This window comes from Myotis myotis, unplaced genomic scaffold (assembly GCF_014108235.1).
Source record: "Myotis myotis isolate mMyoMyo1 unplaced genomic scaffold, mMyoMyo1.p scaffold_m19_p_2, whole genome shotgun sequence".
Taxonomy (NCBI): domain Eukaryota; kingdom Metazoa; phylum Chordata; class Mammalia; order Chiroptera; family Vespertilionidae; genus Myotis; species Myotis myotis.
Window position 1 is genome coordinate 156,732,668 of NW_023416324.1, and position 26,829 is coordinate 156,759,496.

Consider the following 26,829-nt stretch of genomic DNA (forward strand, 5'->3'; position numbering starts at 1 on the left):
AAGTCATTTGAAAATTTGAGCAATAGAATTATGAGATCATACACATATTTAAATGACCACTTTGCTGTGTGTGGAATAGATTATGGGGAGAAGGGACAGGAAAAACCAGGAGACCTGTTATAAGACTATTCAAATTAGTCTAGGTTTGAAATAACAGTGGCTTGAAATTAGTGGTGGCAGTGGAGGTAGTGAGTTGAATTCAGGATATATTTCAAAGACAAAAGTAACAAGACTGACGGAAAGACTCCAAGGTTTTGGGCATGGGCAACTGAGTGAAGAAACAGACTGAGAGAGTAGACAGTAAGGTGGGAAGAATGAGAATCAAGAGTTATAACACTGTTTTGGTTTAAAGATCTCTTCCAGAGAATAGGAAGAAAGGAAAGAATACTTCCCAGCTCCTTTTATAATGTCAGCATAACCTTGATATTAAAGCCTGACAATATTACAAGCTACATAAATGCAAAAATCCCAAACAAAACATTTGCAAATCAAGTTCAGAAACACATAAAGAGGAAAATACATCATAATAAAATTGGATTTGTTCCAGGAATGCAAGTTTGTTTTTAACATTTGCATATCCATTAATATAAGTCATTAACAGAATAAATGAAAAAAATAATCTCTATAAATGCAGATAATCATGTGATAAAATTTAATACTCATTCATGATCTTAAAAAATGCTTTTAGCAAATTATGAATAGAACCTCTTTAACCTGATAGAGGTATCACAAAAACCTAACAGCACACATCATACTTAATGGTGAAATATTTCCTTAAGGGCAGGTATGAGAGAAGAATGTCTTCACCATCCCTTTTAGTCATCCCTATACTGAAGGTCCTACCCAGTATAACAAGGAACCAAAAAATAAAAATAAAAAATAAGGAGGAGAATTAAGGTATGCATAAGTCAGGAATGAAGGAATAAAACTATCATTATTTACAGATGACAACTGAATCTATAGAAAATTCTGAAGACTATGGATTAACGATTAGAATTGATAAATGACTTTATCAAGATCACTGGATGGAAGCTAAAGATACAAAAATCAATTCTATTTCTGCACACCAGCAATAAAAAATTAGAAAGTAAAAAAATATTAAATGATAACACTTATAATAGCATCAAAATAATCAAATACCTAGAAGTAAATCTAACAAAAGCTGTGCAAGGATCTCTACATAGAAATCTACAAAACACTATTGAGAGAGAGAAAAACAAAGAAGACCAAAGTAAGTGAAGTGCTTTACTATATTCATGGATTAAAAATCAATATTATAAATATATCAATTATTTACCAACCTGATTCACAAAATGCATGTAATTCTAATAAAAATTCCAGCAGAGTTTATAATTGTGTGGAGTTAACAAGCTGATGGAAATACAAAGGGAAAGGCTAAGAATAACAAAGACTTGAAGAACGAAGTTTGAGGATCACCAGATATCAAAACTTATTGTAAATCTTCAATAATTACAAGAGGTGGTATTGTCAACGGATAGAAAATAGACTAATGGAACAGAATCAAAGATCCAGAAATAGACCTTCAGGTATATGGCAAAGGGGCACTGATCACTAGTGGGGAGAAGATAATTGGCTCAGTAATAGTGCTCAGTCTATTGGCTATCCTCTGGAAAATAACAACTTTGATCCATATGTCATAGATACACAGATATCAAATTCAGGTTGATTGTAGATCTGTGAAATGTAAAACAACAAAACATCTAGAAAGTAACATAGAATATCTTCAGGGGAGGAAAAGATTTCTTAATCATGACACAGAATACACTGGGATAGAGAAAAAAGAATGATAAATTGCTACATTGAAATTAATAATTCGTATTCATCAAAAGACACCATTTAGAGAAAAAAAGAAGAGTCATAAAGTGGGTGAAAATATTTGAATATATAAGCAACAAAGAACTCTTAACTTGAATATATACATATTTTTAATCCTCACTCGAGGATATTTTCCCATTGATTTTTAGAGAGAGTGAAAGAGAAAGGGAAAGACAGAGAGAAATATCCATGTGAGAGAAACACATCGATTGGTTGGATTGGTTGCTTCCTGCATGCATCTTGACTGGAATTGAACCTGGGATTCCTTTGGCCCGCAGGCTGATGCTCTATCCACTGAGCCAAACTGGCTAGGACTTAACTTGAAGCATACAAACAAATAGAGAAATGGACAAGAACTAGACCAGACACTTCACAATAGAGAATATGTGTATGGATAATAAAAACCCAAAGAGGTACTCAACCTCATTAGTCTTCAGGGAAATGAACATTAAAATCACATGATATGCTGCTACACACACCCATGTGGCTAAAAAAAATTTAAATGAAAATACCAACTATTGGGAAGAACGAAAAACAACTAGAACTCTTATACACTGCTTGTGGGAGTATTAACTGGCATAATCTCTTAGGAAACCTGACAATGTTTACTACAGTTGAACATATGCCTTAGTATTTCCAGTCCTAGATCCATACCTAAGAAATATATGCATATGTGTACTAAAAGATATAAGCAAGCATGTTTAAAACAGCACTACTGCTATTATAAACTAAATGCCCCAAGCTAAAATTTACCCAAAGTTCATCAGTGGTAGAATGGATAAATTGTGGTATGTTCATAAAACATAGTACTCATAAAGCAACAAAAGTGAGCAAACCATCAACAGAGCAAGATGCCCAAGGATCTCCAGCTGTTCCAGCTGTTTGAGTCTTCCCAGGCTAGGCCCCAAACATATGATGGAGAAGCCTTTGAGATGTTTCTAACCCTAGCCACTGTCTGAATGCAACAGCATGAGAAACCTTGAGTGGGAGCAGCCCACCTGAGTCCATTCAAGCCCCACATTCAAATTATTGTGACTATTTTAAGTTACTGTTTTAGGGATGAATGTACACAGCAATAGGTAACTGGAGTCTAGGTTGAAGTACGTAGGGGGGAAATTAAACAGAATACATTAAATCTATAAATCCACTTTAAAATGTTTAAGGAAACAACTGAATTTGTAAAAATCCCTCCTAAAAACTATTGTTTAATACAAGGGTCATAAATAGAATAATAGATTTGTAAATTGAACTTAAAATCTTAAGGGAAAACTAAGTTTTAAAATTTCTATTTCCGCACATTGAATTTTAATTAAAAAACAAACCAACATCACAGTGAGAACTTCTTGGATAGCTGACTTTTCACTGAGCTTTTCAGAAAGTTAAAAGAAACAACACAGGGAAAGGAGCTGAGTGATTTATTGAGTGCTTCCGAGGTGCCATGCCATGTCCTGGGCTCTTTGCCTAAGTCCACTCGGGACCCTCACAACAGCCCTGTGAGGTGGGTGTATCGTCCCCACTTTGCAGATGAGTCCCCGAGAGGCTATGGAACTCGGCCAAGGTCCTGCCGTTAGTAAAGGATGGACCCTGTGCCTTTTGCCCTCGAAGATGCCTTCTGCTGGCAGGAGAGCTGGTGGAGGTGAAATGGTCACCCAGGGCCCTGGTGTAGCTGTCGTGCTGGCATCTTGCCTGTGAGCCTTCCAGGGGTGAGGAAAGGGTGTGCACGCAGCCCTGTGAAGACGAACATGGCCAGAGAAAAGCATGGTCCAGGGATCCTTAAAGTTCAGGAGTGTGGATCGGAGCCAAGGGGGCCTGTCCCGTGGACATAACTTGAGAGTAGCTCTGGAGAGGAATTCTAGAAGCTGTGGAAAGAAAAAGAGGAAGGATTTCAGCACTATGGCTCCCGATAGCTTGCCTAACTTCATAGGGTTCTTTTACCTTTTTTTTTTTTTTTTAACCTCTAAAACTTCCCAATGTTTTAACTGTACCCTGTTGGGGAGCACATGAGACTTGGTTGGAAAGTTGTAAGGAGGACATTCTGAGAAAAGGGAAGTGTGTGGAAGGCCACCTGCCCTGTTTATCGGAATTCTGACTTAGGGGAGACTTAGGGGAGTGTCGAAGGCAGTGCCCCTAATTATTCCTTGACCTTTCCAAACAAGTCTGTGCATATGAGACCCCCGGGTGTTTACTGGAATCCATGCTTAAGCCCTGGATGCCCTTGCCTCGAGGATAATGCAAACACATGTGTCCTCTCCCAAGATTACTCACCCTGCTGATTGTATATAAAGATAAAAATACCAACAAAAGCCTAAGGAGGCAGGCAATTGAGACTACCTGGCAGCTATCAGCCGGGCCATCTCTTAGCCCTGTCTTTCACAGGAAACTGTGGCGGAGTAATCTGTTCATCCGTCATTCAATAATGAAAACACGTGTGTCCTCTCCCAAGATTACTCACCCTGCTGATTGTATATAAAGATAAAAATACCAACAAAAGCCTAAGGAGGCAGGCAATTGAGACTGCCTGGCAGCTATCAGCCGGGCCATCTCTTAGCCCTGTCTTTCACAGGAAACTGTGGCGGAGTAATCTGTTCATCCGTGGGTCAGCCCCGGCAAGGTGGTGCCCGTGTGAGGAGCCCCGGCAGTAGCCAATGCCTACCATATAAGGGCAGTTGTATCTTTGAATAATTTCATTCTAGAAAGAATATTAGGGTGAGTCAGGGTTGAAATTATATAGTTTGATCCTCTCAATGTATAAGCGAAGAGACCAAGAGATCAATTTCTGTTGCCTCCTATGGAGAAGTTCCAGAACTCTACTTCCTAACACTAGCGAATGAGCTTTTAAAAATGCTGTCGAGAAAAATGGGGAGTTTTGTAAGCCCTCTGTCTTATTTTCACAGAGAGAGGGGTAGGCGCTAGGCCTGTGAGATGTAAGTGGAAGAAGAACCTGGGAATGAACACCGGCTGCAGGCTGCTGGGCCCCAGAAGGCAGGGAGGGAACTGCTGCTCTGACTGGACACAGAGCCGCGTCAGGTAGAGTGACACTACCTCCTACAGACCCAGAACCTGAGATCTCGGGCCATCACCTGTCATGTCGCCTTCAAAGGCAAGTTTTCTGCCCAGGAGTCTTTGCAGGTTCTGGGAGAAAAGTGCTGTTTAACAACACTGACAGCTACCGAAACACCTTGCAGCCACTTCAGAGGGCAGGAGCCTGAATGCAGGGTGGTGGTGGTCTGCCTCCTCCTGAGCAAATAAGGAAAACAGATGCTGTCTGGCCACCACTTAGTTATTCAGGGGCTGAGAGCTAGTGTGTGTTTGCTCTGGGCCTCCATGCTTTTGCTGCTCCTTTTGTTGTCAGGGGATTCTGCTAATTGCCACCTTCCCTGAAAAGCCAGACTGCAGGAAATTAAAGGGGAAAGTCATGTAAGTCTGACAGAGAGCAAGAGACAGAGACAGAAAGAAAGCTTGCCAGATAATTCTACAGACATAAAAATGCCTTATACATTAAACTAGTGCTTTCCAACTGACAAACTGCCTTTATATATTTTATCTCAATTACTCCTCGCACACAGCAACCTGGTAAGATAGACAGAGGCTACCTGTCTACCTATTAGTAAGTGTTAGTTATCTCTTAGATTACTGGTTACCCCTGTATACTAGATCCTCAGTAAACGTTTGTTGAATTGGTTCTTTGGCCCTTGGTATGCTGTCTTGGGCTCTGTCCCTGACCACTCTTTCCCAATATACAATCTCCATGTTGCAATCTCTTTCTCATTTGTTTATTTATTTAAATAAGAGAGAGAAAGGAGACAATATATAGTTTTTACTTTCCAACCACAGAGATTTGAGAACAACTTGAACACAAAATCAGCCAAACTTCAGATAGCTTTTAATGAATTAATGATAACGGACTCATTATTTGACTTAACTGACCACTTCACGGATGTGTTTATTGAGCATCTCCTATAGCTAAGACCCCAAACGGAACACTGTGAGAGTGTCTGTGGAATTAGATAGGAAAGTTCTAGTGATGGCAGGGATAACATGGGGCCTGCTGTAAGACCCTGCGTAGATACACTACCCGGCAGCACTGCTTTGCCTGTTAAAAGAAGTAGCACCCATTTGTGTTCAATTCTGGGCACCTCAAGCCTAAAAAATGTACTCCCTTCAAAAAGAGCTGCAGTGGAAGCTCCGTGTTCAGCTGTAAACACTTGGACTGGTGTGAGGGACCAGCACGGTGTCAGTGTGGCGAAGCTGTGTCCCTCTCAACCGTGCAGAATGCAGCCAGCCTCCTGCCTCTTATGGAAGGGCTGTGCCGGGGTGAATAGCAACGAGCTTACAGTTTTGGTAACCAAAGAGCCAGGGAAGAGATGGTGCATTGTGTCCTGCTTTAAAAGGAAATAATAGCAAACGGCTACCAGTCACAAGAGACTATGCTTACTCATTATAGCAGTCACTCTTGAAGGAGTTTAATGGCAAATAAATGAAACCAAACATCCAAAACACAATTCCAAAAGGGGGTCTCCAGTTTAAACTATCCCATTATCACGGGCTACACTGAAAGGGGTCTGAGATTTGGCCAATTCGATCATGTTTTCAAGTTGTTCTGAAGATGCTGTGGGTTGGAAAAATCAAACAATATGATTTTTTCTTTCTCTCTATTGCTTAAACAAACGTTGAAAAACCTACTCTCTTTATACTGCAAATACCAGTACTTTAGAGAGTGGGTTATAGTGGCAATTTTCTCATCTTGAGCTTCAGAAATGGCTGCATTAGGAAGGAGGCATTTCACAGGAGAGTATTAGTGGGGGAGGACCTCAGAGACGGAGCTGTGACCTTTCACGTGGAACATCTGCACCATCACACAGGGTAGGTGACAGGCTCCTCACAGCTCCAGAATGGAGGGAACTCTGAATTAAGCAGGACCCACCATCCAGCAGGGATGAAGACCGTCTTAAGACATAAGAGAGATTATAGTGAAAGATAGCAGAGTTCTTGCTAAAAGACACTCCTGTGTCTCGGGCTTGTGTCTATTATCCTGCTGACTGGCTTCCCCTCTCCTCTTCTGAGCAACTCACTCTTTGCCTTCTCTCATAAAAGAAAGTAGTTAGGTGTTTTCACACCTTTTCTTAAGGGTCTCTCTCTCTCTCTCTTTCTTTTTCTCTCTCTCTTTCTTCCTTGCTTTCTTTTTTCAGAGGGAGAGAGACATTGATGTGAGAACAAACATCTGTTGGTTGCTCCTGCATTCTCCCTACCTGGGATCCCAGGCTTATGACCTGACTGGGAATTGAGCTGGCAGCCTTTCGGTGCATGGGATGATGCCCAACCATTATACCACACCGGCCAGTGCTTAAGTGATTTTCTTTACAGACAGAGGGAGAAGTGCTGATCTTGAAAGAGTCAGGATAAAAAACTACAGTGGGCCTTGGCTGGGTTGGCTCAGTGGATAGAGCATCAGTCCTCAAACTGAAGAGTCCTGGGTTCGATTCGGGTTAAGGGCATGTATCTGAGTTGTAGGCTTGCTCCCACCTCCTCAAAATCCTCCAGCACCAGGCTGGTGGAGTCCTCGCCCAGGCTGTCCCTGTCAGGCCGGGACATCCTGGCCTGGGAAGGCTGTGCTGGAGGGTGGGTGGCAGCTGGAGAGGGAGAGCAAGGGGGCACGTGTGAGAGGCAACCAATCGATGTGCCTCTCTCACATTGATGCTTCTCTCGCTCTGTTTCTCCCCACTCTTCCATCCTCTCTAAAAATCAATGGAAAAATATCCTCAGGTGAGGATTAACAACAGCAACACTGAAGTTGGGGTTACAGGGTGGTTTAGGAGGAAGAATAGGCAGAGCAAGGCAGGAACATGGAGGAAACGAAGGTCATAGAAAGATAAATACATGAACAATAAAATGGAGAAGATGTAAAGGACAAATATGAAGAGGGGAAACTGAGAAGAAGAAGGAAAGGAAGTTTCTCTTAGTAAGAGCAGCAAACCGAGACAACCAGGACTGAGCAGAACTCAGAAGGAGGGAAGACATCAGAGAACAGACAGGGCTAGGAAAAGGGAAGGAAACCTGGAAGAGCATGAGAACAGAGAGCTGCTGGGAGTTCAGAGCGTGTTTCAGGGGGCAGGTGAGTTGGAGAAAGAGAGGGATCCACAGGACATAATCCTTATGCCTGGAGAGGGGCGTGGATGAGCAGGGAGGTGACTGTCAGCACAATGGGAAGGGGGCAATGAGAGTGGACAAGGTCAATGGAGTGGGTCGACAAGTGATCTTGGGTGCTAGATAGATCCTTGGGATTACCCCAGAGTTAGCTCCATGGGGCTCTGAGGACAGGGCACCACAGGAGAGGATACATTCCAAACTTATACAACCAAACGTTTAACCTCTCTCGCCTCCTTCGTCAGTTATATATATATATATAAAACTTGTTTTTCAAAATATATGAACATTCACTCACCCACCTCGCGTACCCTGGAAACCTTCCTCCCTGGGCTAGTTCCTCGGGAATTTTGTCAGTGTTTCCCAAAGAACCGGGGGTCTCTTGGGGCTGCCCTCCTTACTTGGAAATGCCTTCCAAGTAGAAAGCTGTGGTATTTTCCTCAGGAAAAGCCAGCTCTCCACTGCGGTTGTGTGGAGTCCCAGAGGAAAATGTCACGGCACTGTGAGAGCAGCAAAGGGAACATGAAAGCAGTTTCCCAGAACTGCTCAGCACAGCCTTTCTTGTAGACCTCTCTGCTCTATGAAGGAAATCCTGCATGTACCATCTGCGCTCCCAGACCCGTGCCCACTCCACCCCACACTGGTGTGGTTTGTGGGGAAAACCAGGCTTCCTATATACATCCGATGGCAGCCACGCTCAGTCAGAGCGGCATCCAGTGCCCTGTCTCAGCGGCCGGTGCACTTTCCCCCGGGGGAGAGGAGAGCGAGGCAGGCACATTTTCCTCCTGGGGTTATTAGCCTGGATCCCAAGCCTCTTCGAAATAGATGATTTGAATAGAAAATGCATAATCCAGGCTAAACAATGACTGCTTTCCAGAGCAGACTCTATGCCAGGAAGAACCGATGGGAATTAGAACCATGCCAGTTTTTTCTCCCCTCTAAAGTGCATGCCACACACACACACACACACACACACACACACACACACACACACACAAATACATGCCACAAATAAAATCCCCGTTATTGATTAGCACAGTCTTGCAAAAAATTTAGCAACCTATCTGCTTGCTCAAAATGCCAACCAGCCTGTCCACTTTCCAAAATGCAATCACATTGAATAAAGAACGAGTTAGAAATTCCCCTCATGCCTTGCATGCGCCCGCAGTGAGTTGCTGTCTGCAAGGCTGGGTTAACACCCCTTCCTGGGAGTCCTCTGAGAGGACAGGCTTGAGGAAAAGCCAGGCCTCCACAGCTGGGTTAAGGCCACCTGTTGGCAGGGAGGTGTGGCAGCTGCCATCTGAGTACTTACATAGGATCCTGAGCCGGTGGCTGTGCCCAAGTTAGCTCTCCCCTCACCTCATGTACTCCCCATCACTCCTATAATCCATGAACGACTCTGATCCTGACACCTCCTCAAAATCCTCCAGCACCAGACTGGTGGAGTCCTCACCCAGGCCGTCGCTGTCGGGCCGGGACATCCTAGCCCGGGAAGGCTGTGCTGGAGGGTGGGTGGCAGCGGGAGGGGGAGAGCAAGGGGGCATGTGCTGTACAGGCGTGGGCATGGCCTGAGGAGGGGCTGGGGCTGGCTCGTGGACTTCCTCATCCTCCTTCTCAGACTCTGGCCCTGCATCTGAAGCAGCAGAGCCCAGGACGTGGTAGAGGCTGGGGAGACGGATGTCGAAGCACAGCCCAAACTTAGCAAAGAGCTTCTCATTGAGAGCGTAGAGCTTTTCTGAGATGTCATAGCCCAGCAGGACTGAGAAGAGGCGGGAGATGTACTGCTCTTTGGCCAGAAGAAGGTGAAGACTTTTCCGGGGCCAGGAAATGTAGCTGCATGGGGTCTCAGCAGTCAGCGTGACCTGAGATGGATAAGGAGCACAGAGTGGAGGTTTAACTAGAAAATGTGTCCATGTTTAGCAGAGAGAAACATACAGTTACTGGGCAAATGATTGCACTTTTATTGAGGAACCTGTGGGAGCACCTCTCCCCGCCATGGCCTTGTCTGGAGGAGGCCCAGCAAATGTCTTTTAATTGTGTGCACTGGTGTGTGTGTGTGTGGGGGGGGGGGCAGTAAGGGGGGGCAGGAGTAGGGGGCGGGTGGTGTATCCTTTTCAGGAACCCTGGGATCAGCCATTCATTTACTGGGCCCTCACCTCTGGGAGCCTCAGTGTTCATATCTCATAGTCTATGGCCCCATGGCTGATACCACTAATGGCTACAGAAGGGTCCGGGTCTGTTGTGACTACAAGATAGAGAAGGGGCCTCCTAGTCCTCTGAAGAGAGGTCAGCATGGTGATGGTAGCTTGGTTTAAGAATAAAGAAGGGTAATATATTGGAATAGGGAAGCAAGAGGAGTTGGAAAGCATTTTAGAGATGAGCTTCCCTGGGTATTAGGAATGCCAATCTGCAGCAAGTGGACAGAACATTAGCCTGGGATTCAGGTCCAGGAAATTGCTCTGGACTTGGCCACTACATCTAACCAGACAGATCTGATGACTAAAGTCAGAAAAAGGGCACACAGATGAGGAAATCTTCAGAGCACAGTGGAAGAGCACCCTACTCTCCATTGATTGAATCGTCTAGGAATTTCTGAGTATTCATTATGTGTCCATGGTGCAAAGCTAAATCACACTTGCAGGGTAAATCTTGTGTGCCCGACACGCAGTAGGTGCGTGATAAGTTCTTGTTGAAATAATGATGAGTGGTGAAACTAGGGTTAAAATGGAAACATGCTTAGGATAGTGAAGGATAAGAGTATAGAATCACACAATTTTTAACAGTCCTAAGTGGCCAAAATACTTGATCAGAGAGAAGGTTGGCAGAGTTCGTGATGAAAATTTGTGAATGGAGACAGTGGAAATAATTATGATGATAGCAGCTAAAATCAATTGCCAGGCATTGAGTTAAGTTCTGACTGTGGATTATCTAATTAAAGGTAGGGTTGACTCTACATTCTTTCTTAGAGATTTTATACAATCCTCATAGTTCCTGCCTTGCTTACCAGAGCTCCCATTATCCCCGTCTCCTCCCCCTTCCTCCATGCAGTACCCTCTTCCATTTTCTCTACTCATTCCCTCCGAATCATCAGCACTGAAGATAGGGCCTTAAATCACCTCACCGTGGCCAGAAGCTGGCTTAAAGTTTCAGCTTTACCCCTTTACTAGCTCTGTGACATCAGACAAATTACTTAATCTCGCTGAGCATGCTGCTTCATGAGAAAGAATTTGGACAGTAGTAAGTACTCACAATCCATTCAGCCAGTAGCGGTCCCTCTCTACCATGGTCTGTACCTTAGATGTGCTTACTAACAATTCCCAAACAAGATATCAGAGCGCTGATAATGAAGTGGGCGTTAGTAGGAGCTAATCCAGATGCAAACAAGGTCCTTAGAGCCTAACACAAAGACTGTAGGCATTCTTCGAACATGCTGTTACTTCTTCCATCTTAACATAAATCCAAATTTTAAAAATGAAAATTCTTTTTCCTCACCTCACTTCTTTGGTGAGCTATCACTCCACTAATTTGTTTGCCTTTTCAGCAAAACTTCATAAAAAAACATTGTCTATACTTGCTGACTCCAACTCTTCTCCTCTTACTCTCTGTTAAACCAGTAAGGGGTTGCTCCTCGCAGTCCACAAACACTGTTCCCGGTAAGGTCACCAATGAACTCTAAGTAGCAGTGGTCAGTTTTCATGGTGTCCAGCCCTGTTGACTGCTCCCAACTCTCTGATACACTTTCTTCACTTGGTTCCCAGGATGCCATACTCACCTGGTACAATCTCCTGATTGCTCCTTTCAGCTTCTTTTGCTGCGTCCTCTATTTCTATCCAACGTCTAAACACTAGACTGTCCCAGGTCTTGGTTCTTGAACCCCTTCTCTGTCTAAACTTACTCACTTGGTGATCTCATCCAACCCAACAGTTTTAAATACCATGTGTATGCCAGCAACTTCCAAATTTATGTCTCACCTCAGGCCTCATTCCTTAATTCTAGACTCAAATATACAAATGCCTGTGCAGCATCTCTATTTAAATGTGCACAGGTGATGCAAATCTAATATATCCCAAATTGAACTTCCTCTCTTCCCCCTGAACCAACTCTAACTACAGCTTCCCTTAGCTCAGGTGATTGCAGCTTGCTCCTTCCAGCTGCTCAGGCCAAAGGCCTTGGAGTTTTCCTTAATCCTCTTTCTCTCACACACTGTCCAATGGTAGGAAATCCGTTTGGCTCTATCTAGGAAATATATGCTCTGGACCTACATGATGTGGCTCCTCATCACTTCTATGACTTCCTCTCCTGCTATCTTCTCCCCTCCCTCTCTCTGTCCCAGCAGCACTGGCCTCCTTTCTGTAACTCCGACATGCCAGCCCCTCCCACCACTGGCCTCGGCACTGGCTCTTCCCTCTCGCTGATACGCTCTCCTCCCAGATATAAACAGAGCTCACACTTCTTCAGGTCTTTGCTTAGATGTCACCTGCTCAACAAAGATTTCCATGACCTTACTTAAAATTGCAACTATGTCTTCCTTACACTATATTTTTTAACATAGCAGTTATGAGTTTTTAACATATTACATAAGTTACTTATTCATTATGTCTATGGCTTATTTTTTTCTCCCCTACTAAAATATAAATTGCATGAAGACAGGGACCTTCATCCTTTGTGTTCACTGATATATTCTAAGCACCTTTCACAATGCCTGGTATATGATGAGGATACATATCACTGAAGTGAGTGAATGCAGCAGGTGAAGACTACCCATCTTGTATACCACTTTCTCATGTCCTGTATAGAATCCTTCCCCAAACGTCTTCAGGAAACCTGCTTATTAACTATGTCTGTAAGTTGGACAGACCGTTTATTTAATTCTCACCTCAGAGTTTGGTTGAATGAATTAAATGAGATAACATATTCAAAGAGGCCCTGGGTCCAGTAAAACTGACAGGTGCGATGAAATGTTGATTCGCTTGCGGCAAGCATGATAAGAATTATGATTCATCCAGTCACTGTGGATTGCCTTACTCAATAAAGCCTATGTAATAGCAAAAGGGCAAAATAAACTGTAATTCGGGACAATACTTGACATTTGCAAAGAGGAAGTGGGACTTTACACAGCAAATGTGTGCATCTCATTTCTCCCCAGTGAGGTGCACGCTAAAAATATAAATGGGAAGAATATGATGGTACCTACATTACAGACTGCAAGGTCATCTGGGGTTATAGCCCTTCTTTTCAAGCATAACTTAGGGGAGGACACTCAGCTTCTCCACCACCTGTTCCTCAGTGTCACTGTCAGACAGAGCCTAGTTCTGCTGGCTCAGGGCCTCACTCAGCCCTCCTAGAGGTGCTATGGCCCTGGGGGGAGTTCTCAAGGGAGAATGCTGGGCTGGCTGGAGTGTGTGTGTGTGTGTGTGTGTGTGTGTGTGTGTGTGTGTGGTGGGGAAGGAAGTGACCAGAGGGGATCTAAGGCTGGTGGTCCTGGCAGTGGTATCAGGTTTGCTTCTTAGGCTCTGTCCTCAGGGTGGGACGGAAGCAGGCCCAGCCAGTTGGCACTGACTGGCATGTGTTTATTATGGGGTTGGCTCAGATGCCAGCCTAAGAGACTCCCTGATAGAAGTGGTAGGAGACACATGGAAACTAGTCCTGGCAAACTGTCTGGTCAGGGGAGTCCCTGTAACAGGAGAGAGAGAGAGAGAGAGAGAGAGAGAGAGAGAGAGAGAGAGAGAGAGAGAGAGAGAGAACTTGACTCTCCTGGTGACCCTCCCACTTAAAAAAAAAAATAAAAGAGAAATAATAGAGCCAGGCAGCTTGGCTTTGCTACTTTCTAGATTACCTTTGTTAAATTACTTGATGTTTTGAACCTTAGTTTCCTCATCTGTAAAACAGGGGTAATAATAACATCTAGCCCAGAGGGTTGTTGTGAGAATCAATAAAGTAATATAATATGTAGTGCCTGCCACACATTAGCCATTCAGTAATGAGAACTCAAAGAAGGTAACTGAAGTCTGAGGATTGGCAGGGAAGAGAGGAGAGGGCAAGTGGCCAGGTCCCCACCTTGGAGTGTGTATGTGAATGCCCCGGGCAGTCCTCGGAGACACCAACTGCCCACTGCCAAGCCAGTTCAGCCAACGTTTATTAAACACCTACTGTCCTTTAGAGCCTGGAGATAGAAGGAGAGGCCCAGATTTCTACCTCAAAGAGTTCACTGTGCAGAAGACAGAAGGGAAAGCAGACCCTTAGGACAGAGAATGATATGTGCACCAGGCAGCCTCAAGAGAAGGAACAGAAGGCACACGGACAGGAACAGTAGGCTGTGGGGATGGAAGATGATGAGGTCAAGCTGGGTGGCTTCACAGGAAGTGAGATGCCACAGCCTCATCTGCAGGGGGACATGCATTTCAGGGAGAAGGAACAGTAGGGGCCAAGGCATGTCCATGGCTAAACAGTGGCTGTGTTTAGTTCAGTATGGCTGGGTGAGGGGGAGGGGCTGAGATTCGGCTGGATGCCTCTAAAGGTCTTAAGTTACTCTCTAAGAAGTGTGGGTTCTGATATTGTGGCCACTGGAGCCCTCTGGAAGGATTTAGGCACAAGAGTGACATGGCCCACCTATCGGGGGTCAGTATCTCCCTATCCCGCCCCTCTCCCCCCACCTCTTCCAGGGGCCCAGGTACTCATCCCACAGGGAGGAGAGTGCTCCTCCCCTCACATCACATTGGCGGTGCTTCCAAGGACAGATGCCAGAGGGGAGAGATGGGGGTGGTGGTGGTGGTGGTGGTAATTGCTGGGTTACAGTGGGGTGAGCAGGGCGGTACTGCCATGGGGCTCCCTATTACCTGGAACAGGCCCTCCTCGGAGGGCGGCAGTGATTCCCACTCAGGAGAGTCCATAAACTGGTAAGGAAAGATGTAGTGCAGAAACTGCCCGTCCTGGCTCACACGAACCCTGGCAAAGGGAGAGAAGACACTGTGTGGGAAAACAGGAATGGCCCCCCAAACCCTCTTCAAAGTCTAGACGACACATTAAAAACTGGAAAATGATTAGAATCTAGCATGGGTTTTTCCTCTTCCCCCCAGAAAACACACAGTTTTAGCTTCAACCTTTCTTCTAAAGTGAGTTATACCAAGAAAGGAGGTGTCTCTATCAGGCAAAGGGAGCAATAAGAAGATCTCTAGGGAGAAGCTGAGGTCATCATTGGGTCTTTTTATTTAAAGTGGATGGAAAACTGTTCAGCAATGCAGACGATTAAGTGCACTACTGTGGGCGATGGTGCCATTGGTAAAACACGTCTCCTGGTTACCTACACAACAAATTTCCATTTGAGTGTCTACTGACTGTTTCTGACACTTGTGCAGTCATAGTTAAGATCGATGGAGAGTCATCTTGGACTTTTTGATACCGCAGGGCAAGAGGATTGTGACAGATTAAATGCCAGAAGCCAGTCCATCCTTGCTGCTTGACACAGTCGCTGCAGGGAAGAAACATCTGCACTGCTTATGTTCCAAGGGACCTGGCATATATGGCATACTGTTCTTAATATGTTTGCTCCCGTTCTTAGCGCTATGTGTTTAACCAAGGCCACCTCTCCGAGAAAGGTTGTTTAGGACTAAGGAAGGGAATCAGTAAAACCCCTTAACTAAGAGCCAGGCGGGCAGTTAATCACTTTAACTACGAACAATCACACTTAAGCTACATAATCTTTACTTAGGATAATCTCCTTCAGTTACTTCCTTGTAGTTTAATAGAACAATAGAGTAACCTTGGAATGGAGATAAGAAACGCCCTAACCTTTGGAATAGAATGGATAGGATTAAAATCAACTGGTATAAATACAGATGTAACAGGACAATACAGAGAGAACCTGGCTATGATGATCGACTGAATGCTGCCTCCATGTCATTCCTTCTTCGCCGACTCCATCCACACATTTGGGAACCCCTGGACCTGCTGGGGATGGACCCCAACAGATGGCACCCGAACAGGGACCCTTAGGTAAGCCCCCCATTCCCCTAGGTAAGCCCCACTCTCGGGACGGATAGGACTCCACCATAGGAAGAGGGTGGATAGTTTTCGCTGAATCCGTCCACACCTTTGGGAACCCCTGGACCTGCTGGGGTTGGACCCCAACAATTACAAATGCAGAGTTATCCACAAACAGATGTGTTTCAGATTAGAAACAGATTAGTTTTTCAGTGGTCTCTCCATCCTCATTTGAAAATGGAAAGGACAGTGGGTACCTGAGATGACTCACCACTGTCCAAAGACTCCTTTCTTGCTGCTGAGAGCCAAACTGATCTCAGAGATGACTCCTCTACTATTTTTTTTTTGTTCTGATGTGTTTTTATGAGAATTGTGTACAGTTGTAATCATTCCTTCCATCATACATATTATATACAGTAACATTCAGGTGTTTGAAACTAAAATAACTCACTGACAAATTCTAATATTACTCAGAATAATTCTATCTCTATTAACAAGAAAAGCAAAACCTCTGAGTTTCTCTTGGAAAATTTGAATTCAGGGCATTATTTTACAATTTGGAAATCAGAGTAATCCAACTTTAAGTTGACTTTCTCATTGTTGAAGTTTGCTTCGTTGATGTGCGATTTGGGACTTCCTTTTGTCTCAAGCCATTCCTGCATATGACGCACTTTGGAGATGGGACCTTGCAATTGTCCTTACACTGTATTCTGGACCCAGCCTACCAATCCCAGCCTTTTACTCTCAGCCTGAGTGTACTTGTGGAAAAACACCCCTTGCACCTTTCCCAAAACCTCATAATCCACCGATATCAGGGTGTCCCCTTACGCCATGTTCATGCTCAAACCCTCCCGGCCTTCCCGGCCAGAGGCCGGGCCAGCACCGGCGACCACCAACCACCACGCCAACGGCTCCCCCCGTCGTGGATTCCTCTACTATTGAGAAACTTACCATTTCCCAAGGACAAACAGACACCTGCCAGGTTGGCTGTCATCAATAAATCAACAAACAAATGTTGGAGAGGATGTGGAGAAAAGGGAACCCCAGTACATCACTGGTGGGAATGCAGACTGGTGCAGCCACTGTAGAAAACAGTATGGCGGTTCCTCAAAAAATTAAAAGTGGACCTGCCGTTTGACCCAGCAATTCCACTTCCAGGAATCTATCCTAAGAATCCTGAAACACCAATCAGAAAGAATATATGCACCCTATGTTCATAGCAGCACAATTTACAATAGCTAAGATCTGGAAACTGCCCAAGTGCCCATCAGTAGACGAGTGGACAAAAAATGGATAGTATTCCATTTATACCATGGAATACTATGAGGCTGTAAAAAAGGAGCTCTTACCCTTTGAGACCGCATGGATGGATCTGGAGACTATTATGCTAAGTGAAATAAGCCAGTTAGAGAAAGACAAGTATCACACAATCTCACCTACATGTGGAATCTCATGAACAAACTAAACTGACAAACAAAATATGTCCAGAGGTATGTGTGCACAGGACAGGATAACAGATCTCAGTGGGGGTAGGGTGGGAGGACAGGAAGAGATTAACCAAAGAACATACATATGCATACATGCATAACCCATGGACACAGACAACAAATAGTATGGGAAGGTCTGGGGTGGGGCAAGGGTTGAGTGGAGGGGGGCAAAAAGGGAGAAAATGGGAGACATCTGTAATACTGTCAACAATTTTTTTTTAAAAGCCCATCACCCCAGAGACTGCTCAAAAGCTTGCTGGTGACAGTATTATGAGTGCCCTAGAGCCTCCAGAACTGAAGTGTGTGCTACTATGAATAGCTCTCCAGCACCCTTTCTGCACAGCTGCTGTCAGCATCATACTAAAAGCAAATGTTTAAATCAAACCAAGAATTACAAATGAAAAGTTCATTTCTGCGATAAGGACGAATGCCCTGCACCCGCCCACATGACCTCGCGTGAGATAAGGCCCATAGGCAGGGCCCTTCCCCCCTCTCAGTACCAGTTAGTTTTGAGTAATTGTGTATTGTCAGAGAAGTGGTCAGTGCTAGTTTTTGTTTTGTTTCAAAACAATGTTGTTGTTTAAAAGCAAGGCATGCCTGTGACGAAGTGGAACAGACCACTTCGGGTTGTTGAAGCTGCTCCCTGGTTCCACTCTGGAGAGTAATCTGGGAGTTTTGTTTTGTTTTTCTTTTTTGGGGGGCGGAGTTGTTTTATTTAGTCATTTTTAAAACTTCATTATCCTTTGGACAGTCCTTAAGCAGGGGGAGCATGGGGTGATTCCATATTCCACTTCTTACATCTAGTTTAGAAAACATGTTCCCCACGTGGTGCTCTGAGGAAGGAGTATAGTAAATGCCTCACTGAATAACATGCTCCTTGAAAGTCACCTCTTCTCTCCACCCTCGAGTAGGTCCAGTATTTGGGGAAACTCAGGAGTGGGTGGAGCCTGTCTTGCCCCTTCTCTTTCCCAGAATGCACTATATATGTGACTGTGACTTTCAAGGAAATTTGTTAGCCATTTGATGATTTTTGAAAGTTAATTTCTAACTTCTTTTGCTGATAAATGAAAAGTATTTCACCTTTTCAAATATACCAAAATTGATTTAGTACGTAAAAAACATTTCCCCCCATCAGTCATTGTCTTATTAGGTTGCCTAGCATAGACGTGCAGCTTAATCGTGTATGATATAATGATCCTAAACACAGCTGAAGACCTGGTATGTATGAGGGGTGGTGCTAGGAGAGAGATGTCTGTGGAATGATTCACATCCTCTCTCTTTCTTTTAAAAAATGTTTTATCCTTATCTGAGGATATGTTTATTAATTTGAGAGAGAGAGAGGGAGAGAGAGAGAGAGAGAGAGGAAGGGAGGGAGAGAAAGAGAAAGATCGATGTGAAAGAGAAACATTAATCAGTTGCCTCTAGTACACGCCCCAACCAAGGATTGTACCCACAACCTTTTGGTGTATGGGACGATGCTTCAACTAATTGAGTCACCTGGCCAGGGTAATTCACATCCTCTTTCAAGTTATGAGGATGGAGACCTGCTTTGTTAAGAAGCTAGGGTGGAGTGGGTTAGGAGAGAATATTTAAGAACATGGGGACCAACTAGGGGAATCCCTTATTTCTGTTTTGCATGAGGAACCCAAGAGCAGCCAATCAAAGCTCTCTAGTTAATAAAAACCACTAGAGCGTCTTGCATAAGTGTTAACAGGGATTTTATCAATTTCTTTTGGTTTCAGTTTTCAATATTTAAAAATGTTTAGGTAATCTTCTCCACCGTCCCCGAGTCCTCATTCTTGTAGATTCATTAGTGTTGAACCAATGCTTCTCATATCTTAGTTCTTTGTATATGCATTCTTTTCAGATGTGTTAAACAGAACAAAAACCCTTACCAAAAGAACAAAACAAAACAAACAAACAAAAAAGATCTCTAAGGTACACCCTGTCAATTTGGAAGAAGCTACTGTTCCATCATTTCTGGAGCTTTAGTGACGAAACACACTTTTGGAAATGAGAGGTGGGTATGATCTGCTCCTTGCCTCTAAGGATTTCACAATTTAGTGGAAATCATAGGCATATAAATAACTGGCTGCAGGTCAATGTTGTACTATCGGAATAGAATATGTCTTCACGTATTCGGTTCCCTCTAGAGATGGACTTCTTCCTAATCCCCACCTTCTTCTCAGGTCTCAGCTTAAACACACCTTCTCCCAGGAAGTCTTGCTGGACTTCCCCAGAAAAGTTAGATCTGCCAGTTACACGCTCTGATTGCATTTTGCATTTCTCCTTGGACATTTTATGTATACAATTCACCATTATGCTGAATATTAATTATTGACTTTCTTGATAGACTGTAAGCTCCATGAGCACAAGGACAACATTTTTCATATTTTATCACTGGATCCCTAGGTTCTAGCACTCTTCAATCTTTGGGGGGGGGGGGGGGGGGGGCGGGGGGGGGGAGAGGATTTTAGAAGGATGGAATAGAGCAGTGGTTCTCAACCTGTGGGTCTCGACCCCTTTGTGGGTCGAACAACCCTTTCACCGGGGTCGCCTAAGACCATCAGAAAACACATATATAATTACATATTGTGTTTGTGATTAATCACTATGCTTTAATTATGTTCAATTTGTAACAATGAAATTGGGGGTCACCACAACATGAGGAACTGCATTAGGAAGGTTGAGAGCCACTGGAATAGAGGGAGGGAAGAAGGAATGATGGAACAAATGAACTCACTTGTGTCACCATAAAAGGAGACCAAAATCTCAAGGAAAAGCTTCTCAAATAAAGGAAGAAAGACAACAGGAGAGAACGAGGCTCCTGAAGCCTATATCAGATCCTTCCACTGTCTCCTGAAGCAAGGAGCCTCGCCACACATGCAAGCCACCAGGGAGCACCACTTTAGACTGTGAGCAACATCTCATGAATCTGCGTGACTCCCTGAAGCCATTGAAATTGGTATACTGTATCCTTTTTGATTTTGTTAATCCTCACCCAAGGATACTTTTTACTCCCCATTGATTTTTAGAGAGAGTGGAAGGGAGGGGGAGAGAGACACACAGAGAGAAACATCTATGTGAGAGAGAGACACATTGATTGGTTGCCTTTTACAGTGCCCCTATTGAGGCCAGGGATGGAGCCTGCAACTGAAGTATGTGCCCTTGACTGGAATCAAACCTGTGACCCTCCAGCCCATGGGCCAACACTCTAACCCAGCCGTGGGCAAACTACAGCCCGCGGGCCGGATCTGGCCCATTTGAAATGAATAAAACTAAAAAAAAAAAAAAAGACCGTACCCTTTTATGTAATGATGTTTACTGTGAATTTATATTAGTCACACAAACACTCCATCCATGCTTTTGTTCCGGCCCTCAGGTCCAGTTTAAGAACCCATTGTGGCCCTCGAGTCAAAAAGTTTGCCCACCCCTGCACTGAGCAAAGCCGGCATGGGCTACTGTATCCTCTATCATTTGATCTGGACAGACAGGTAATGTCCTCCTATGTGAATAGCTTAGACCAGTGGTTGGCAAACTGTGGCTCGAGAGCCACATGCGGCTCTTTGGCCCCTTGAGTGTGGCTCTTCCACAAAATACCGACTTCTGCGCATGAGCCACGAAATTTCAATCGCACTGTACATGGGCGCCCGCACGTGGTATTCTGTGGAAGAGCCACACTCAAGGGGCCAAAGAGCCACATGTGGCTCGCAAGCCGCAGTTTGCTGACCACTGGCTTAGACAGTTAGTTGCCTGCTCAGAAGGCTGTGCATGTTGGGACTTGTGCTTTGAATACTAAATGAGAGAGACTCCCACAGCTCTACAGGGTAATGCACTTTGAGGAATTCACTTGCTGAGTCTTGAAAGGAACTCCTTGCCTTTATTAAAATAAAACAAAAAGGATGTCTGAGGTTTCAGTAATGGTTTCCAGATGAGTTTCAGCCTGCTGCTTGGAGGTGTTGGTGCCACACCATGACCAGAAAAAGGTGTGGGATTTTCTCTGAAAACCTGAGCCTGCTCATAGACTAGAAGCCTCCTTCCCCAGCTCCAACTTAGCAAAACTGAGATGGGGTGACATGGAAAGATAACAATACAGAACTCTAACTCCAAACCTTGAAAAGCAAGAAATAAAAATCAAAATGTTCTCATTTCTGACTTGGGTTTTTGGGTTTAGGAAAAGCCATGCTGAGGGAGCAAGCCCTTACCACCCCATCACAGGGATGTGGTCTTATACAAGTTCATGGTCCATCCATCATAGTAAAGATCTTTGAACCATACAACAATCATATGTTTCTAAAAGTGAGCACCATACATGGGGAGCGGGCATTTCTCCCCCAATCTCAACTCCCTCCTCTGAACGGAGAGGAGCCACGAGGAGCAGGCAAAAAACATGGACCTCATGAATGAGCACATTTCCTAAAAAACTGTCCTTATTTTAAGCATGGAACTGTAGGTGGTAAACATTTTGGCAACAGTTGTAATGTATTCGTATTTAAGCATGTATTTGTTTAGAAATAATTGCCTTTGTTTATACTTTAGTTCACTCATAAAATGTCTCCCCACAGAGCTCTTTCAACCCAGGACCTCTGAGTCCAAACACTTTTATATATATCACTTCCAATTCTAAATATTAACAGATATTATTGTTACTAGTAGTTGTAGTACCATTATCATCAAACTCTATTTTTCCACTGTGTGATTGACAGTCTTATCTGGTTTCATTCCCCCTCTTCCCTTGGGATAGAGCCTTCTGATTATTATCTTATTTTCCTACCACATTCTCTTGGTCTTGAGGAAGCTAGGGAGGAAATTGAAGACAAAGCCTTTTGAAATACTTTAGTGGCTTTCCACAGAGCCAGCCCCAGAGCACCAGGTTTGCTGCTCAGCCCCACATCAAGTCCCACGAAGGCAATATTTCAAAGACTCCACAGTTGCCTATCAAAAGTGCAGCACAGACCCCTGTGTATTTGTTCAGAAGCCACCGGCCAATGGCCAGCACTCCATGCAGCTGAATGGGCGTACACTGACCCTAACTAAAACCATTTCTGCTCATGTCTGATTGTCAGCCTTCTTAAATGGAGTCAGCCACGTGTCTCCACCAAATCCTCAATGAAACCTGTGTGGGCATCCGACTCTCTCCTCACTGTCTGGTCTTCATATTTACAAGTCAGCTTCCTGGCCTGTAAGAAACTCACTAGAACTACTGGGAATGGATAAGTGGGCAAGGGGTACCCCCTCTCCATACCTGGGTGTGTATGGACTGGCTTTTCCAGAGTCTGTTCAGGGTATCCCCAATATCCTTGATGCCCTGGCAGGGAACAGGGGCTATAGGAAAACCCTCTGTTTGGGCACTGGTCCCTGCACATAGTTGGCACTTGGCAAATATTGAATGGACATGGGAAGAACAAATTAATCTTATTGAAATATTCAGTTTTCCAAAACTTACAGAGATATTGCTGCAGCTTAGGGATAAGCATTAGACACTTCCCAGTAGCAAGTGCGCACACAGTCTTTCCTGCCAACCAAGACGATACCTCATGATCTAGTTTTCTCTGGGAAAATGTTAAGAAAGAGGAAGCAAACCCATGCTTAGAAAAATCTATTTTGGTTTGTTTGACGTGTCACATCCTTCCCTTAATGGAAGGGGACACAAAGTGGAAAAAGATTTACTGAGAAACAAGAAGCGTGGGCAGCGACAGGGTAGCTTACCGGCCAGAGAGCAGCAGGGACAGGCGGTTGATGGGCGTCTCGCCCTCCACAGCATACGTCTGCTCAGTGGCCAGAGTCAAGACCTGCTCCTCGCAGCAGCGAATGATCTCCTTGTACGCCTGCATGGGCACCTGCAGGGGCACACACAGCGTCTTGTAGAGGAGCTCGAACTCCTCGGGGAGGGTGTCCTTGCGCAGGCGGTAGACCAGGTGTGCCAGCTGGAGCAGGCAGGCCACTGCCAGCAGGAAGTTCCAGATGACAATGTCCAGGCCGCAGGCATTGAACCAGCCCCACAGCACGGAGCACACGTAGCCGGTGCCCAGGAAGCCAAAGAGATAGAACCATCCGTATACCCCACTGCCCCCCATGAAGCCCAGGAGCAAGACGCAGTTAGCCAGGTGGTAGAGGGCCCCTTCCATATCCTGCTTCCAGCCAGCGCACACCGGCCCCTGCCAGAGACGCTGGCCCAGCGTGCTGCTGTTGGCGCTCATCTTCGGGGCGTCTCAAAGTCGCGTCGGGCTCTAGGGTGCTCCCACATGGGAAATTCTGAAAATGGAGTGGTCTGTCCTCCTATGTGTCTTCTCACCTCTGGCTTCGCACCACCACCTCCACTTGTCCTAAGAGCAAAGCTTCTGGTAGCTTTGGGAATGACTGGCAGGACATAGCACACTTTATAGAGAAGTTTGAACCTCTTTATCCTCTCCCTCAGCCAGGCGCTGGCCCTCGGGCAGAGCTCTGGCCAGCTTCCTTGGCTCCAGATTCCTTAGGCCGGTCTTCACATTTGGCTCTGAGCAGAAAACCTACACTGTCCTGAGCAAAGGACAGGACTGTTGGCCTGAACACTTCCGCAGTGAGCGACGATAAAGGGGCCACAGCCTGCTCTGTTTTCCCCAAACAGAGTGAGGAGCGGCCAGCACAGGAGGCGCACTTGTGTTCCATTTGGAATGTGTCTCTCTTGGCACCGGAAGAAAGGGTGACCCCAGATGGATACCATGTTTGGAATTGGAATACAAGAGGTACTGCCAGTGAGAAAAGACAGGCCAGGCACACAGGCAGGCTGGCAGAGCACTTAACATAACTCCCCAGAGGACAAGATAAGATCTCAGGGCAAGAGGCAGGCAGGGGAACACAGGAAAAGTGAGCACAGAATTCACCACAACAACTCAGGCAGGACACTGTCCAGGGCTCCCTGTGCTGAGGGCCAGGGGCTCTCCTGAGGTAGGAGGACACATCAAAGTAGGAAAGTATGGGACTATTACCAGAAAAAATATCCTAACCGTGAGAACTGGAAAACCCCTTGAAGGCCTTTATTAAGTCACATTGTAAATATCACTAGGCATTTATTTGACAGGTTGAGTTCTACGCTGACTTTCCCCTGTGTACATCTGAATCAGTTATAGGTAATGCAATGGTAGTACCCTGTTCACACCCTCACCCTACCCACCCCGGCATTTGCAAAGATAATAACTATCACCTGTTAAATACCTGCCAGACCTAGATTATGTACTTTACACAAATGTTATTTCGTCATTACAACAACCCCCAAAATATTATCCTCCTCCTAGCTCTGAGAGAAACTGAGGCTCAGAGAGGTAACAAGTTCCCACAAGTAGCATGTAAGTGGCAGAATCAGGATTTGAACCCAAGTCTATCACGCTGCTGTGTCTCACATAGTTTGCACAATAAGTGAAAATGCAGGATTAGATCCATGACTCCCAACCCCACACTCACTCCAAGAAGTCTGATAATGCCCAAGGAACTTCTGGATGAACCTGGGGTCTACTTTGAGTCAGCAATAAATAAATCTGGAGTATTTAAACATTATACTAAGAAATATCCCTCTGGTTTCCAAATGACTCCTTGATTCCCCCCCACCCACCCCCTGCCCCCCTTGCTTCTGGTTAACCTTTACTCCATTAATCCTATTGCCCCTGAGGTATGGGCTGGGGACCAGAGGACCCAGTATCTTCCAGAACTATTCAAGTGCTCAATCCACATGGATTTTTATTATACTAATAACCTAGCCATAATTAGTGAGGAATTAGAAATTGGCAAATATGCTGAGGAGTAGAGGTTTTCAACTCAACATGAGTACTTACTATGAGCCAAGCACTTAGAGCATTAAAGATTCTCAAGAGCTGTCACTCTATCAAGGGAACGATACCTCAAAAGCAAGGGTGATTCATCAATAGACAAGTGAATAAAAAAACTATGGTACATATATATAATGGAATGTTTCTTGGCCATAAGAAAGAACGAAATCTTAACCATTTGTGACAGCATGGGTGGACCTAGAGATTATTATGCTAAGTTAAATAAGGCAGATAGGGAAAAACAAATACCATATGATTTCACTTATATGTGGAATCTAAGAACAATCTAAAGAAACAAAATAGAAACAGATTCATTGACACAGAGAACAGACTGATGGTTGCCAGAGGGAAAGGGGATGGGGAGCCGGATGAAAAAGGAGAAGGGATTGAGAAGTACAAATTGGTAGTTACAAAATAGTCATAGGGATGGAAAGGACAGCACAGGGAATATAGTCAATAATCATATCCTATCTAATAAAAGAGAAACATGGTAATTGGCATACGACTGATACCCTTCCCATTGGCTAATCAGAGAGATATGCAAATTAACTGCCAGCCAAGATGGCAGCTGGCAGCCAGGCAGCTTGAAACTAACATGAGGCTTGCTTGCTTCAGTGACGGAAGACTGCAACATTCCCCGCCTGCCTTGCCGGCCTCTGAGCTTGCAGTTTGAAACACTGTAACAAATATAGAAGCTAAACAAAACCCCAGAAACCAGCTTTCAGCGAGCCGAGCCAGGATCTCAGAGCTGGAGTTGATACAGAGTTTCGATTATAGAACCTAAACAAACCAGATACCTACTTTCAGCAGCTGAGGCCTCAGAGCTGGAGCCAGGCTAAAGCTGGCCCAGAATAAAAAAGAAAAAAGAAAAAAAGGAGCAGTTGGGAGCTTCAGTCCCAGCATGAAAACAGCCCTCAGCCCCTCACCCAGACTGGCCAGGCACCCCAGTGGGGACCCCGACCCTGAAGGGTGTGTGACCAGCTGCAAACAACCATCATCCCCTCATCCAGGCTGGCCAGGCACCCTAGTGGGGACCCCCACCCTGATCCAGGACACCCTTCAGGGAAAACCAGCCAGCCCCCACCCATGCACCAGGCCTCTATTCTATATAGTAAAAGGGTAATATGCCTCCAAGCACCGGGATCAGCATGACAGGGGGCAGCGCCCAAACCCCCTGATTGCCCTGCGGCTGTGTGTGTGACAGGGTGCGGCGCCCCCCCCCCCCCGCCCCCCCCCCCCCACACACACACACGGGCCCTGCTCTGTGTGTGACGGGGTAGAGCCATAACCTCCCCATCATCCCTGCCCTGAGTGTGAGAGTGGCAGCGCCCCAACCCCCTGATCGGCCCTGCTCTGTGGGTGATAGAGGGTGGCGCCCCAACCCCCTGATTGGCCCTGCTCTGTGTGTGACAGGGGGCGGTGCCCCAACTCCCCTATCGGCCCTACTCTGTGAGTGACAGGGGGGAGCTCCCCAACCCCCTGATCGACCCTGCTCTGTGCGTGATAGGGGGCAGCGCCCCAACCCCCTGATTGGCCCTGCTCTGTGCATGACAGGGGGTGGTGCCGCAACCTCCCCATCG

At 45.2% G+C, this 26,829-nt stretch overlaps 1 protein-coding gene and 1 pseudogene across 3 annotated transcripts; both read right to left on the reverse strand.

Annotated features, from left to right (window-relative positions):
• Positions 1-3,236: 3,236 nt before the first annotated feature.
• On the reverse strand, positions 3,237-24,064 carry POPDC2 (popeye domain containing 2). Of its 3 annotated transcripts, none has more exons than XM_036351941.1 (4): positions 23,157-24,064; positions 14,817-14,925; positions 9,434-9,842; positions 3,473-3,695 (listed from the first exon to the last, which is right to left on the reverse strand). In XM_036351941.1, exons 1-4 carry the CDS (start codon positions 23,645-23,647, stop codon positions 3,610-3,612), a joined length of 1,095 nt encoding a protein of 364 aa, XP_036207834.1. In that variant the 5' UTR covers positions 23,648-24,064; the 3' UTR covers positions 3,473-3,609. The 3 variants fall into 3 exon arrangements, with proteins under 3 accessions (XP_036207835.1, XP_036207834.1, XP_036207833.1); XM_036351940.1 differs by having other exon boundaries at positions 3,556-3,695; positions 9,293-9,842; XM_036351942.1 differs by lacking the exon at positions 9,434-9,842 and having other exon boundaries at positions 3,237-3,695.
• LOC118677134 lies at positions 16,417-16,960 on the reverse strand (annotated as a pseudogene).
• Positions 24,065-26,829: the final 2,765 nt, after the last annotated feature.

Bases quoted from the DNA above. Each gene is read 5' to 3' on its own strand.
- POPDC2 (XM_036351940.1), bottom strand. From the start codon at position 23,647: ATGAGCGCCAACAGCAGCACGCTGGGCCAGCGTCTCTGGCAGGGGCCG. The intron at 14,926-23,156 runs GTAAGCTACCCT...TCCCTTTGCCAG, and splicing joins TCCCTGCTGCTCTCTGGCCG to GGTTCGTGTGAGCCAGGACG. The intron at 9,843-14,816 runs GTAATAGGGAGC...TATCCATCTCAG, and splicing joins CCGAGGAGGGCCTGTTCCAG to GTCACGCTGACTGCTGAGAC.